The following is a 16,289-nucleotide window of genomic DNA, read 5'->3' on the forward strand; positions in this document are numbered from 1 at the left end:
CATTTATCCCTCCTGATCAGCACAGGCTGAAGCATTTGAAGGGAATTTATCACTGAATTAATACTTCCCCGGTGCAACAAGACTATCAAGGTATGCTTTGTGCTTTCCTCATGTGTCATTAGACACTGTTATTGAGGCTCAGCTCTCGTTCTTTCCATTGGCGTGCCCAATTTCCCATTTTCTGAGCACAGAGATGAGTGCAGGGCACAGGAACAGTGGATGTATTGTCTTTGTACCCAGACAGAAGTGGTACAATTCAGTTGTGTGGGATGAGGCATCGACTGCCATGGGGTAGCTTGGATGTCCTCACAGGGCTGGCAGATGTGACACGAGATCTAAGGCAGGCAGCTTTCGGCATGGCAGCAGATGAGTGGAGGAAAGCCTGCAGGGACGGCAGCCTGGGAAGATGAAAGGGTGGTTGGATGCCGGAGCAGAGCTTTGGGGATCTGTCAGTGACTGGCGAGGATGAAGGCAAGTTCAGTCCCAGGAGGCTACAACAGCAGTTGCTTGAGTAGTCGTCCCCCATGGTTTTTCCTCCTGCAGATGAGCCCTGTTGAAGCCAGGCATAGGTTCAGGTACCAACTTGAGCAAACCAGTTCGTATGTTCACGTACTAATACAACTAACTATTTTCCATGAAGCTCTGAAAGATGCTTATGGTCTCCTCACAGCCTGTATGCCTTTTTAGTCTGCAAGGCTATTGCCCATCTACTTGTTTCTTACTGCTCAGAAGGGGGTAGGGTAAATGTAAAGTGTGGCCAGGTAAGCCAATTCAATGATTTTTCCTGTTCTTTCCCAAAGCCCCTGAGTGACCTTGCTAGGGTGCAGCTGGGAGCAGCATCACTGCCTCTTCTGTCTCAGCCAAGGATGATGCAGAAGGTGTCCCTCCATGGCTTTAGCCATTGCAAGGAGAAAAAAACAAAGCCTCGTTCTGGAGATACCTAGTGTCCCTCTTGGTCAAAAGTTACTGCTGAAGATCATTCAGCTTCATCCAGCTTCTTTCTAAACCTAGTATGAAATGAACATATTGAACCAGCCTCTACCTCTGGCACCTGTGGCACTGCTGCCACAGATCACCGGGTCAAAAGCACTGGGCAATGAGGGGAGAGAGGGCCTGGGAGGTGGCCTGCCCTCTACACCCTTTGTATATCATGCAGGCAGGGAGAGGCACGGAGTTATGAGTGCAGCTAATTTTGTTGTCCCCATGGTGGCAGAAAGTTTTTTGGAGTGGGACACAAGCTGCTCCTTCAGCAGTGGCAGCAGGCTTCTTTGCTCTGCTGAGTCCTCTCTTTGTCCTTCCCTGTGAAAAGGGAGTAAATAGGTCATTGGTTTCTGTCTTTAGGCTTTTAGAAGATCCTAATGCCATTATCTCAAAAAGAAGATAACGCTGTAGTCTGGCTCATAAGTCAGCAACTTGGGAGTTACGCTTATGAAAAAATAAAAAGCAATAAGGAGGTTCCTGTAATACACTGCAGTGCATCAGATGGAGAGCGCTGGAGGTGCAGTGAAGTTTTGCCACCTGAATGTGTGCAAGCTTTCCATGGTGGCTGTGCAGGACTTTCAAAGCTAGTTTTCTCCAGAGAGATACGTTTTGTGTGTACCAAGCACACCTGATATGGTTCTGCCTTCGGTTTTGGTGCTGGCTGGTGGGAGAAGGGTGGGGGAGACTAGCAGCAAGCTGTATTCTCTATACGTCGTTATATTTCTAATGTTGGTGTTCTTGTCTTTATGTCTACGCATTCTTTAGCTATGAGGATAACAGACCCTTCATCAAGTAAGAATGACCTGAATGGCTGATAAATTTCATTTATCAGTGTGGTCCCATGAACCAGCTGTCAGATCAATATTGAAAAATCATTAAAGCTTCTGTCATTCACATTTGAGGCAGAAGAGCAAACTGTGCAGGAAAACGGCCAGGCATACAGCTAACGTGCAGAGTAAATGTGCTGCATACGTATTGCCAGCCACTTGTCGCTGTATTGGCTTTATATTCTTTGATTGGGCATAACTCGAATTCAAGGTGAACATTCCCGATTAATTTTGTGTTGTACAGACTTGTTATACCAGCAGCAACCTTCCAGTCCACTGTGCTCTATCCCTGAGAGTGCTTTATGACGATATAAATACAGAAGTAAATTTTTACAGAGGTACACGGGTGGTCCTCCACACGAGTCACATTCTGGTTAAGGGGCGCAGTGCATGCTAATCTGTATTCAGTGCACGGTCTCCTTACACCTTGGAGTACCCAATTGTCCCTAATTGTACGCCTCGAATTTTCAATTATACCTGAACATGATGGTTTTATTTCTTTATTGCTCCAAAATAACACTATAGAAAAGAAAAAAAACATGAAAAACCAACAGCAAGTCTGTACAAAGGAAAAAGCAAAAACCACAAGCCACACCAAAACAAAAACAAAAACGCCAAGCAAGCCAAAAATGCCTAGAAATTATGTGCCTTAGGGCATCCGTGCTTTTTCTCCTGCGAACAAAACGTAAAGCACAGTAGCACAAACTAGAAGCAGATCGGCTTTGCAGTAGACTTTCAGTTTGTTCTTCTGGTGAAGAGTCCTTTGTGTCCATTCCTGCAGCATCATTCGCACATTCTCTTTCATTGCTTGGTTCTTTTTTCTGCGGGTGCGGGACGGACCCATTCAAAGTAATCTCCATGCCCTCTTTATCTCCAGGTCTGTTTTCTGAAGCACAACCCTGTATCTCGTACAGTTTGCCCTGTTGAGGGTCTTCTAACCCAAAGCTTCCTTTCCATCACTGAAGGTAGCATATTTCCACTCTCGTTGCTAAATAACTGTTTCACTCCTGCGCACCGCTGCAGCCAAAGGCTCTTTGATCGGGTTCAAGAGCTGGCTAGACTTTAGGGCAGCATAGTTTTGTGATGTCCTGTGGATCAGCTTTGAAAGGCACTGTCAATGTAGGAACCTTTTAATCACGGTGAGAAGGGGGAAGAAAAAAAAAACACGGTGTTTTCCACTTCATTTATTTTTGTTTGTCAGTTGTTTTTTAAGGAAAAATAAATAAATTGAATTTAAAAAATTGGCCCGCAATTAAGATGATAATGTGCTCTCACTGATGGTGGAGTCTCAGGGAGAATAATAAACCAAGTGGCTAAATCTGTACACTTAATCTAGTGGCTACCTTCCCAAAGTGTTTTGAGAGTGCATTTTCAATTTGCATCACGGTAAATATTTATTAGCAGGATTGACTGGAAATGCTTCAAAGGAGCTGTTCTGGTCTGATAGATACATAATAGTGATTTTTAAAGAACAGTCTAAGGAAGCAGTTACCTCAGGGAGCTCTGCTGGTCATGTGGTTAAATAATACATATTTTATAAACTTCAGCGGAAGACATAATGCTGTATTTTCGTTCTGATACCTAAAGAAAAACAACAGGGAACATTAATACGACATCAGTGTGATTCTGTTTGTGACAAGCCCTGCTAAAAGCAAGAGGATTCGAAGCTGCAGCTGCCGTAGAGCCTGTCAGCCTGCCCTGCGCACGACTTCTTTTTCCCCTGAGCTGCTGCTGCCTTATCTTTCTCTTCCCTGCCCCATGCCCTGCTAGCAGACAAAAAACCAAATACGCCCAAACTCCAGATGCGTTTCTACGAGGCTGAAGTGTCTTAGTGAGTTAAAATTTAGGCAGGTCATTTGAGCCCTTTTGTAGCACCCTGGGCTGCTTTGGGGCAGGCAAGGAAGCAGTTACCAGTTGGCTGCAGGCTTTCTGCTCTGGGGAACCGAAGGGTTAAATGGTGAGGAAAGGGAGCAAAGAGTGGGGATGACTGATGGGTATCACGGCTTTCCTTTTTATGATTTTATGATTTTATACCTGTTTATGCCAGGGGTAGAGAGGAGAAAATCAAGGTCATGAGGGAAAGGGCAAAGGGATGCTCACCACGCTGCTTGCTATGCAGCTGGGCTTCCCAGTTGGAAGTTGACTCTGTCCTCTATGCAGCAGCTATTCCCTCATAGCTGTAGGTAATTTAGCAAGTGGAAATTAGGTGGATGGTTAGGAGCAGGACCCAGTCCCCCCTCTGTCCCTATCCTGCTCGTCACACTTTACCTCATGTCCTGGAATTGGAAGATTAGCCTCTGAGAAGTTAATTTAGCACATGGCTAGCTGTTATTTAGTACGGTGGCATGGAATGCTTCTCCTGCCATCTCAGATGGGCTTAAAGCTTGCCTAAAATCCACCTGAAAAAAAAACAAAACAAAGCAAAAAACATGACATGCAGCAGCCATCCCTCATCCCTGGCTCCTCTGACTGCCCTTGGCATCTCCGAGGGGGAGCCAGGCACCGTTTCCCAGAGGCACAGCAGAAGGACGGTGGGACACTGTCTGTGCTAGCTGAAGGTTGCCGGGACAAAGTGAGTCAAAATTACAACCTGCTGTGTTTGCTTGAGGAATATTTTGGGCCAGGTAGTGGCTGCCCCCCTGCTCACAGATCCGTCCCGGGGTGGAGCAAGCAGTAATTTCAGTTTTGCAGCTGATGTGAGGTAGGATTGGCACTCCTTTTCTCAGGGCAGCAGCTGCTGTTGGAGCAAACGTGGTGTGTGAGTGCTCAGGTGTTTATGTTTATGTATTTCCCTCATCACACGGTGGGAGAAGTGCGAAGCAGGGTCACAGAGAGCCTCCTTTCGAGGAGCTGATCTGGCAGGAGGTGAGGGCTTGCCCACCTGCTTGTTGTCATTTGTCTGGCTCACAGGCATATGGGACTAGCTAAAAAAGAGCAATAAATGTGTCTTGGTGCTAATGGTAAAGCAGCTAGTCCAGCTGGCAGTCCTGCCCCAGTGAAACCAGTGGACACTAAAAAAAGTGACATTTAGAGCTGTCGTTTTGGTTGGTTTGTTTTCTTTTTTTCCTGCCATGTACAGAACCAGCATCTACATATCATTTACATAAGCACTGCTTTTACATTAAAAAAAAAAAAAATCAACAACAAAAATCCAGAAACATTGCAGATACAAATATGCTTTGGTTATGATAAATTTCCATGCTCATAACATTTCCATTTCTGTATATTTCCTCAAGCTTGAAGACTTGTAAACTGCATCCAACTGAAGACAAAAATCCCTACAACTCATATTGATATGCTATTTTCTTTTTGCTAAAACCACAGCCAAAGCCTTCCCTGTTTGCAGACATGTGCCTTCTTTTGTAGACGAAAAACCAATCCCTTTCTTTCCTTTTTTTTTTGTTTTTTTGTTTTTTTTTGTTTTGTTTTGTTTCTCCTACTAGGTCCTGGGTTATAGGTGCAATAGCTCTACTCTGCCTATTAGGACTGACCTGGGCGTTTGGACTCATGTATATTAATGAAAGCACAGTCATCATGGCGTATCTCTTCACCATATTCAATTCTCTGCAGGGAATGTTTATATTCATTTTCCATTGTGTCCTCCAGAAAAAGGTAAGACAGACGGTTCCCAGTGGCAAAAGCGGTGCTAATGGTGTGTTTTGTTGCCTAACAACTGCAGCGTAACGTTACCTGTGTGCCCTCAATTCCTATCCAGCAGATTTGTCTCTCTGCACCTAAGCAGGGTGGGATTGAGGCTGGAAAGCTGCAGGTGCAGGGGGATGAGGCGATAAGGAAGGTGCATGGTGGTGGCGATGAGCGTGGTGGAGGCAACACACAAGGCAGCTCATGGTCTGCAGGGCTTTACGGTTACAAACTTGTAGAAGGGCTTTGCCTGCCCTTGGGCAGCTTCTCCTTTCCCTTGTGCCAGTGTGAGCGACTCCACAGGCACCCAGAGGGTCCTCGTGTGGCTGAGCGCTCTCACAGCAAAATGAGGCTTTCCGTCTTCATTTGGGCCCTGCAGGAAATCACCCCTTTCTGCAGCCTTATATACTGGGGGAAGCAGGTAATAGGGACTGCTTCCCCTGCTCTTTTAAGGACTGAAGTACCTACACTCTGCGACAGTTCATGCCACTTCGCATTGCGTGGTCCTAATGGGGGATTTTTAAAATCTTCCTTGAAACAAGCACGGTAAGTGCTTCTTGGTGGAGCTTGAAGTATGCCCCAATTAACATTTGCAAGTTAACAGTGGAATGACTTAGGTAAGCTCTGATTAAAAAAAAAATAAAAATAAAAAATCTTTGTGTATATATAGATCAAACTTACAGCCTCTGGCAGCCAGCAGTAAATATTTTTAAGAACCATTTTATTCTCCACTGAAATTCAGTAGTGCGGAGCCCTCCCGATCTGCGCATGTCTGCTGATAACTTTTGATGAACATCGTGGTTTCAAAGGCCAGTTTCTTCATCCAAGATAAACATAGGGAAGAGATTTGGGTACATCCGGGCCCCAATTTCCCAGTGTGACCAGTGGCTTTTGCTGGAATGGCTTACTGGGAAAGGTCAGGGCCAGGTTGAGGTCTGTTCTTCACCCAAGAGCCTCAGGCTTTGTCCTGCCTCACACGTTTTCCTATAGCCTTGAATGGGAAGTGAGAACTGGCCTACGAGAACAGAAACAAAATCCCTCAGAGCAAGTGCACTCTGCAAGTGGTGCTTCTGGGAGGATCAGCAGAGCCATATGAAAACATCATTTTGGACTCGGAAGAGAGTTTTGTGGTTCAGAGTTTTGTTGCATGCCGTTTCATCCCAGATGTGTGCAGTGTAAAGCTTTAGCTAGATGCAAATGCGATGCTGATGATCCTAAAGCGTTTGACAAGAACGTTTCCAGGCAAGATGATGATAAGAATGTAGGAAGCTTCACCAGTGCTAATTAAAACTGCAGGTGCCCCTCTGACAAGGGGTTTGAATTCCTGCACCATTCTCACTGTCCCATCCTCTCACCTCCAACCTGCCTCGCAAAGGCTCAGTCCCTAGCGTGGCATCCCAGCACGGCACTGTACTCCTTGCCTCTCGGGGTGCTCGTTTGACACTCAAAACCCATGCTCCCTTCTCCCTCAAGCCAGTCTACACTCTTAAACCATCCCCGATGACCGTGGGATTGCTCCTGATTTATGGCTACACGGAGGGGAGGAGAATGCAGCCAGTACCTGGCTGTGGGGGGATGCATCTCTCTGATCCAGGAGCTGAGGGAGGAATTATTTGAGGAGGAAAAAAAATATCCCTTCCTTTCCTATCTATCATGGACTAGAAAATCAGCAAAAAAGCTGCAGAGAGGCGAGCAGTGGGTGGCTAATTAAAGCAATTGAATTATTTTCCCTCAGCAAAGGATTGATTAGGCACTCGAGCATATTGGGCACTCATGGTATTGTGTTTGTCTCAAGCGCTTAAGGAAAAGCCTAATGAAAAAGCTGTAATTTGCTATTTAAACAGTTGTTTCACAGAGTTTTCAAATGCTCATAGACGGTCTGGGGAAATTTCACAGCTAACTGCGTGCTCCAAGTAACCTCAACTGGTGTTTTGGGCAGGCATGTATTTGTATATTTTTTCCCCATCAATGGGTAGCACGACCGGCTTTTGACTTTTCAGTACAGTCTGCTCATTTTCAGCCAAATCCCATCTGCTTTCTGGGTATCGTTGCCCATTAAGATCACACATCCTCAGACCTGCAGCTCAGTGTAGCTCCCCAAAAGGTGGCAAGGCTTTACTCCAGGTGAGGAGCTGCCCAGGTTTGACTGCAGTGCCCGTTTAAAACACGACTGGCTTGTGCTGTGCTGCGGCTCCAGCCATCCCTATAGCCTGTGAATATAATCACTAGGGATGCTGGCTGTACAGTTGCCTCAAATTTCAATTTGACTGAAAGAAACAAAATTAAAAAAAAAATAAAAATCAATAGCTCTTATATGTTTCTTTTGGATTTTTTTTTTCTTCTTAGTCCCTTGCCAGAAGCAATAAATTCTAGTAGCTTGATGAGCCAATATGCCAGTTTACATCAAATCTATGAGGATATTAATTTTCAGTCAGAAATAGTGTATCTGTAGTTTCTCCAGTGCTCCTTTGATGTGCCTCAGAGGTAGCTACAACCAACTGGTGTCAACAAGCAGCTTTGCTGCATAAAAGCAGTTCCTTATGCAGTCGTAAATGGTGAGCTAACATGTCGGGAGCGTTCAGCTGCGAGGTGTGATGGGCTTCTTCCCTGCAACAGCTATCGTTTTAATGAACCACCAAGGAAAAATCAGGGGCTGTGTTGAAAATCTGAAGGCTGTGGGTCGGAGGAGGAGCTGCCTGCTAACCACCATTACTGTTTCTTTGGCTAGGTACGTAAAGAGTATGGAAAATGCCTGCGTACGCATTGCTGTAGTGGGAAAAGTACAGAGAGCTCTATTGGCTCAGGAAAAACCTCGGGGTCACGGACACCTGGAAGATATTCCACAGGCTCACAGGTAACCCACACTTCTTGTGCACAACCCAATGCTTGGCATTTCTATGCCAGTATCGTTCGTGTCGGGTGGGAAGCTCTGCTCCATGCCTCACCCTCCCAGATTACAGCAAGAAGCTGCCTTAGAGCTCTCCCCAGCACATTGCTGAGATTTCCCTCCATCACAGACCTTAATTCAGTATGATTGCTTCTCTTGGGATGTGATGGCAATTAGTGCCTCTCCAAGAACTTTCTAAATAATCTCAAGGAGAACAAAAAGTCCAAATTTGCCTCCCAGAGGCAGGTGAGTGCTCATAACCTGAGCCACACTGCCTGTTTTCCATGGAGATCAGGAGCTGTGGGCATTTTGTCAGCTTTGTTCTACATCCTGGCATGTCCTTTAACTGCAAATCTGAAGGTTCTTGTCACTGCTATTGAATGATACAATAACAAGCACATACTTTTCTTGCTAGAAAAGGACTACAAGAGTCTTGGAGCCCTTCACAGTGAAAGACTTTATGGCATTCAGTGGTTTGATCAATTCCATTGCCTCACTCAATATTCCTCAGTTTATAGATCCGTAAAGAGAATCCATCGGGGCCAGATTATCTTACTAAGTCACTGGATTTTTTATGCTTTGGTCATCTAAATTTCAGGGTTTGTGTAAACTGTACACTTAGTAATTTTCAAGCTAACTTGTACATACAGATACAGATTTATGGAAGAACAGTTAATATAAAATGAAGAAGCTTACTTCTTAATCAATAGGAACCAAACACAAATTTATTCAGTATTACTAATGGAAGTAATTATACATGACAGTTCAACTATTAAATTATGAAAGACATGCAGTGAATAACAGTCTATAACCTCCCAGGAAAACATAATGTGCGATTTATGTCTTGGAGCAAATTGTTATTTATTTTCTGTGGCTTCCAAGATGTCATCCAAGAGCTCCACTTTGACATTTACTTAGGTTTGGATGTTATGCAGGGAAAATAACAGCAACAGAATAAGGGGCTTCTCCCCAGTAGGCCATCTAATCCTATAGTAATCAATAATGTACAAAAATACTGTGTCCAGTAACATTTAGGTGGGTGATTTCAAAGCCACTGGCAGCAACCCCCTTGTTTCAAGGGAGTTTTGAGGTACAGAGGCAGATTATTTTTCATTTAGAGGCTTGTCCTTGCAAAGGAGAGTCCTACCACAGGCAGGAGAAACCTCAGAGGGTGGATGGAGATCTTGAGTATTGTTGAGTATATCTGACCCCTAACTAATGACCAGAAAAGTCTAAGAGGAGCAAAACTCATTAGATCCTTTTTTACCTCTGAAAAGCACTTAGGATACAGAATAATTAATCCACATGTATCATGTCAGAGGAATACAATAGATTAAATGTCCAGGTGAAAAATAATTGCTATAAAAGTGTATGGGCAGCATGTTACATTGTGGTTCCATTTCTAGAGGGCTAATGCGTGATTAGGAGATGCCATTAATACGTAGTTAACGAGCAGAGCAGGACAGACTTCCCAGCTGTGACCACATGAGTAAGGCCTGGATGATCTTGCATGGCTACAGTTCCACTACAGGGAGCACTGTCTCGTTAGCTATTACAAAAAAGCATGGTCTGTCACAGCAGGAGACTGCATTTGGGATCCCCAAGACAACCTAGCAGCACTGTCACACAGCCATGGGCTGCATCCATCATACTCTCTGAGGTGAGGTGAGCCCCCTTAGCAAGGGGACTGTAGTTGACTTTTTGAGTTTTTGCAAGGTCTACATGGGAAAGAGCAGGAGAGTGGTGTAAAAGCCACGGAGGTAGATGCTTCACGGTGTATCTGAGAAACAAAACAGAAGGCCAGGACATTCAGGACACTGTTTCCCCAGCAGCAGAAGCTCTACCACAGATGGCAAAATCATCGCACAGTTTTCAGTAGGGGAACAGAAGTTACTCATTTGTGGTGGATTTTTTTTTTTAACCTGTATTCCCCAAGATGGATCATACCTATAGAAAACTTCCATTCATTCAGAAACACCAAGACACACATCAACTGTTCTGTTACACTTTGCAAAAACTAGGCACAGGCTATGCGAGGTAATACAGGAGGCGTGCTTGCTTCCGTGTCTAAGTTATTTTTCAGTTATTGGGTGCTATATTGGTAAATCTGTAGCTTGTGTTGCTCTGGGTTCATCTCATATGAGATTTCTATTGCTTTTTTTAATTAAGATGTAAGCAATCCGAGCAATCCTATTATGCACATCTTATATGAGGTAGGCATTTGTGTTATGAAGTCAGGCAGGCAGTGTCTGGTATACACGAGGCGGGTTATAATGAAACAGCAACTGCTTGCTTACAGCTGGATAGAAACAAGTCTCATCCTGAGCTAGACATGCCAATAGCCATCTTTAGTGAGGCAGAAAGAAACCTATCTGCAGCTGCTAAAAATTCATTACCTGCTGTGGTTCAATCCCTCTTCAGAGCCGGATTCGTAGGATGTGGAATGACACAGTTCGAAAGCAGTCCGAGTCTTCCTTTATTACTGGAGATATAAACAGTTCAGCTTCACTCAACAGAGGTAATTATAAACTATTTTTCTTATCTCTAACTCTTGTGATGGCTGTAATGAGTCTAAAATATATTGCCCCTTTTTTCCCCTCTCCTCCTTACCTCAGATGGCATCAAACCCTATTCACTCACACAAGAAATGTTGCGTTATTAAGTGGGAGGAGGTTTTGTGGTGGTTGTTTCCTGTTTTCTTTTCTTTCTCTATTTTTACATATGCATTTTTAAGAACTGTCATTTCTGGAAGGGAGTTAGGAAAAGATTAAAAAAAAAAAAAAAAAAAAGTGGAAAAAAACCCTCCACCTTCCCCCAGACAAACTCTGAGCGCCATAAGTTGCTGAGGTGTTAGGCCTCATTGCTGGCGGTGAAAATGGGCCGTCACAGTACTGTACAGCCTGTGTTAAGCATCATAGACATTGTGATTGCCTTGGGTACATAGCAGTTCTGTCATCTCTGTGGAAGCAAAAATGAACAGCAGAGCACATACGTAAGAAAAACTGTGTGCTTGGAACAAAATGGTCTGCGTCGATGTTAATACCTAGTCTGAAGAACTGACTAACGTGAACTTTACAGACATCTGTGGAGGAAAGGCTATCAGAGAAGTACAGAAATAGAGGCATGACAAACAAAATGTGGTGCCTGGCACCAGAGGAAGTCTGAACAGCTTTTTTTTTAAGAAAAAAGTCTTTTCAGTGAGTTATGGGAAAACAACAGTATGGGAATAGCAGAAAAAAAAAAAAGCCTCAGAGATGGGTTTGTTTCACCTCCAGTGCAATTACTTTCATGCTCAACTTTGAGAAACTAGATGCCAAATTCTGCTTTTAGTGCCCACCCACATTTTGTTGGAATTAAGAGGGGGCAGAATTTGAGTCACTGGGCCTACCTGTTCTCTCATGATGGTGAAAATCAAAAATATTTCCAGTGCTGATGGTCAGACTGAAAAGCTCAGCTGAAAATTGAACTGGGACTTTGGTTCTATTTCAAGCTTTATTCACCCATTATTCCCACTGATTTTAGGGCAAGGTTGGCCTGTGTAATAATATAAGGATAGGCTTGAAGGATTTTGACTGTGCTGTTAGTAGCGTTGACAACTGAGTGCTGGGGAACGAAGGATATATGATTAATTTCTCTGAACATTACATATATTGCCCAAATCAGTGCAAAGGGGAAGGCAGTGTGGTTAACACGGAGGTTATTTTATCCCTCAAACCACTCTGAAGGATTTTGTGCCGGTATATTTTCATTTTGCACTGGAGATTTGTTGATAAAGATGGCTATAAGATGCCGTTCCTGCAAATGCCTCTTTTCCTATTGATTTATCCATGTGTGTTGCCCTTGCATTTCTCTACATCTTTGCATCAAAGACTGGAGAGCTACAACCAGGCTTCTCTGGGGCTAATTTAAAGGGGGATCAGTTGTTGTAAAAAGGTTACAGCAAGAACCACAGCTCCCCTCTGCCATCCATCACTCAGTCTCAGTGGCAAACCAAAATGTGTTATGCATGAAATGTTCACTCCTCTAGTTAGCACAGATTTCTCCTTGTTCCCTGATGCAGCTGAGGCTAAAAAGGGAAGTGCTCTGGCAAACAGGATCATCTTGGGTTTGTTGGGAGAAGAAAGGCATCCCTCCTTCTTCAGTTTTGACTTTTTTCATGCAAATATGGGAGTATGACCATAAATTGGGAAAGCTGTCAAGAGGTTTTAAGTGGGTAATGTTCATCCCAGTGTGGCAAGAGCCCGTTGCTAGACGTACCTGTTGTTGGAAGGTCAGTTGGGAAATGAGCTGCTGGGGGAGGCATCTTCAAAGTGGATTTCATCCAGCTATTTCTGTTGGTGTGCCATCGGATGAGATGAATCACCCAAAGGGCCTGAATTTCTCCACAGACTGCATAAACAGCTTGGTAACTGTCTTCAAAGGGATGCCTTTTAGGTGGGAAACTTAAGGGACTTGAATAAATTGTACTATTACGCACGGGCACCCCTCTCTCTTTTTCACGCAGGCAGGCAAACTATTTATTTTGGTTTTGTTTGTTTTCTTTCTTTTTTGGTAGACGGATCTGCAAAGTGGAGGTTAAAACATTTCCTTGGGAGTTAGTGTCTCTGAAGCAGCAGGTGGTCAGTTGTGCTAGGAAAATACACCTGACATCAACAGGAACCCAGCTGCACAGGGCCCCAGATATTTCACACTTTATCTTGTTTATTCCAGCTGGAAAGAAATGTTCATGGTCTTAGGGCTTTGCATAAAGCATAAGTTGTTTCTTCAGTCTCTCCAGAGGGAGCTGAAGCCTGAACGGACCAGTGGGGCAATGTGGTTTTCACAGTTCTTGTCTTCCTCTTTATATTTTAATATATATCAAGCTTTAAAGGAGCCATTTCATTAATGTTTTATTTACAAGTGTGCAATTAAAGCTCAGAGGAGTCAAGTACAAACCTTGAATTGTCTGGTTGGGATCATTCCCTGCCTGGGGTTGATACAGCAGACTTGTGTACCCTGTCAGAAGTCTCTCTCTAGGCCTCCCAGGCTGGATACCTTCTACATGAAACTGTCTGTGTAATCCCAAATTAAACATTCTTTGGGCACTGGTATTTCTCCCAGAACCTTCAGACAGCAACCCAATTTCTAAAGTAGGAAAAAAAAAGAAAAAGAAAGATCCTTTCTCTGCAGAATCATCCCATCCTTCAGCTCCTGGTCTGACTCCACATTTCCTAAGCTGTCGCTGGCTTTTCATGCTCCTGTCATGGAAATGGAAAGCAGTGAAAACTTCCTCTAACCGGGTACTTTCTCATTTAAGCCTTTTTCCCTTGATCGCATTCGCAGCACTTGCAGCCCCCTGCTGCTTGCTAACATCCCAGGCAAGTCTGCTCTTGCTACCTGTTTTCCTGTTTTAAGATTAACATCACCTATATCACCCTATCCCTTTTTCTCCTTCTTCAGTGAATCTCATAGGCATGTCTGGAATGTCATACCTGTATTGGCGCATCCCTTCTTTGGACATGTAAACGTACCTTTTTCTGATTTAGCAGAAGTCACATTGCTTACAGCTTTTTCCAGCTCCAGCCCCTCTTTCACCCGCTACCTCCCCACAAAATCATTGGCTGTAACGTTGGTTTTTCACCTCTTGCCTGATGTTATACTCATTTATCCTACCAGGAATTTCAGACATAAACCCAGACTTGCCTGATGTAGCATGTTCTGTAGTAAAACCTGTATTCACTCTCAGCTCCCAAGACGTACATGACCATTTCAGATATTTTTCTGAAGGCAGCTTCTAGTTAAAGGTTAGTCTGAAGTGTTTCAGGCTTTGTTCCTCCTTGCCTCTTGTCGTAGCTTAGTGTGTGGGTTTGGGATAGTTATACCACTGAAACCAGGAGGAAGGGAACAGAAACTGGCTGTGGATTTCCCCCTCTGCTGTCAAAAGAAGACCATGCCAGTCCATCCCGTAGACACGTACTCCATTTCAGGATCCAGGAGCCTTCCTGCTCCTCACACTCATTTTTCCCACTTGGGTCTGGCTGGGTGTTTCTGCCATCTATTTCACATCACCTTGTGCTCCTCCCAGCACTGAAGATTTGAGATGGATCTGCTGCTTCAAGGACTTAGTCTCAGTGGTCCTCCAGCTTGTCCGTAACTCCAATCCCTGCTAGATAAAAAGCACAGACATTACTTTGGGGACTTTCCTCATCTCCCTGTGCTCATGATCCTTTTAATGTTTCTGTTTTTCTCTGCGTTCCTGTCCTGTTATATCTCATGTGTGACACAGCAAGGACTGCCCTTTATTTATGTTAGGCATGACTAGACTGTAATTCACTGTGGAACAGCCTGCTTGCAAAGTCCCCAAGCCTGCATTTTGTCATCCTTCTTGCCTGACTAGGAATTGATGCAGCTGGGATATGAATGCCATGACTTGCAGCTGACTTCAGTCTCCCAGGTTGCTTCCTCTGGTGCAGAGTTATTTAGACTTTGCTACACCTCAGCCAAGGCTGTGGGGCCGTGCTGAGCTCGGACAAGTGCCACATGGCAAAGTAATTGCCAGTGTTGAATTAGCGGCCCAGATGAGGTTGTTTAACATCCGAGGAACAGCCTGCCCAAGCAGCGTCCCAGCAGTGCTAGGATCACCTTGTGAGTGGAAAAAAAGAAGTCTTCCTTTGCCTATAGGACATTTGGGAGGCTTAAGAGGTCTTGATGCAGGCACTTGGAAGAAATGCTGAAAAAATGGACTATAAAAACATGCTGGGATCCCTGAAGGATGGGCTGTTGGCTAGAACTTGTTTCAATGAAGGCTGAAAAGTAGAAGGCATAAATAGAAAGCAACAGGCAGGACTGCACTTTATCTTGGGTTCATCAGAAGACAGAGCAGATAACTGTGTGGTTGCAACAGCAGATCCTTTGGTACCTGGGGTTAAGACAGTTTTTAAAAAGAGCAGGAGATTAAAAGCAATTAACATCATTACTGTCTTTCCAATCCTATTGCACTTCTGCTTGTGAAATCTAGTCACGGGCTTGCACAGCACACAGGGATGGGGTTGGGATGGAGTTGTTGCTCAGCACTGGGCTGATGGCAGGAGGAGCAGATTGCAGGGGACCGCTGCAAATGTGGATGCTGGGCTCTGACGGTGTGGCATGGACCTTAGCCTCGGGTACAGCCGAGTGTCTACATCCTGAGCGTGAGGGACAGGTCTGTTTACACCTCGGGAGCGTTACTGTCAGAAACCACTCTGATAGCTTAGACAACCTGGCAAACAAGCAGTCAGCACAAGACAGCGATGTGACTCCAGCCTATTTTTATCCATGTCTTAGGTGAGAGGTAATACAGTAATTACTCTCTCTCTCTCAGGGTATGAAACAACCGAGAGAGAAAAAGTCATCAGGAACCCTATGGTACTTTGTTGCCTTTCAGTTTTTCAAGTTAGGGATTTGATGTATTTTTCTAGAGGAAAAGTGGGAGTTACCTGTTAAAGGAAGGAGTGCTCCTTGTTTTGGTGAGGCTTGAGAGCAGTAGAGAAGAAGGAAGAGTTTGTTGTTCATATTTTGTTCCAGGAAAATGTGCTGATAGAGCTATGTATGCCCATTGAAGTTAGCAGGTAAGGGGAACTGTATCTTGACTCGTGGCGAGCACTTGGTGTATTCGTAATACCCGGTGTATTAGCAGTGGATTTTTCCTCTTTGGGAAAATCAATGAGCTAGGGATAGAGCTACCAAATTTCTTAGAAAATAGAAACTACTCCAGAAGTCTGTTGTGCTTGGTCAAGTGCTGTACTCCCACTGCAGTGCTGTGTGTCTTGGCTTACAAACTAGACAGCAAGTTTAATAGTCCAGCCCCAGTCTTCCTAGAGAAACACGAGTTATGTGCACTCCTTGACTTGTGGCTCTTCACACCCAAAGCAGTGCTCACAATCTCCTCTACCCTCATCCACAGAGGTCTCCCAGAGAGATTTCTTGGTAGTCTG

General features: G+C 44.4%; 1 protein-coding gene across 17 annotated transcripts in view; it reads left to right on the top strand.

The window, feature by feature from the left end:
* Positions 1-16,289, top strand: part of ADGRL3 (adhesion G protein-coupled receptor L3) — a gene marked incomplete at both ends in the record, with an annotated part of 315,376 nt that overhangs the window by 281,621 nt on the left and 17,466 nt on the right. For 9 of the 17 annotated variants that reach the window (XM_084285910.1, XM_084285899.1, XM_084285907.1 and 6 more), the window contains 3 exons: positions 5,252-5,420; positions 8,179-8,304; positions 10,759-10,855. In XM_084285910.1, the coding sequence (XP_084142036.1) occupies positions 5,252-5,420; positions 8,179-8,304; positions 10,759-10,855 (392 nt within the window). Of the gene's footprint in view, positions 1-1,746; positions 1,774-5,251; positions 5,421-8,178; positions 8,305-10,758; positions 10,856-16,289 lie in introns of all 17 variants that reach the window. The other 8 variants (XM_084285913.1, XM_084285908.1, XM_084285898.1 and 5 more) reach the window with 1 other exon arrangement.

The sequence above is a fragment of the Netta rufina genome, assembly GCF_964035555.1.
Source record: "Netta rufina genome assembly, chromosome: 4".
NCBI classification, from domain to species: domain Eukaryota; kingdom Metazoa; phylum Chordata; class Aves; order Anseriformes; family Anatidae; genus Netta; species Netta rufina.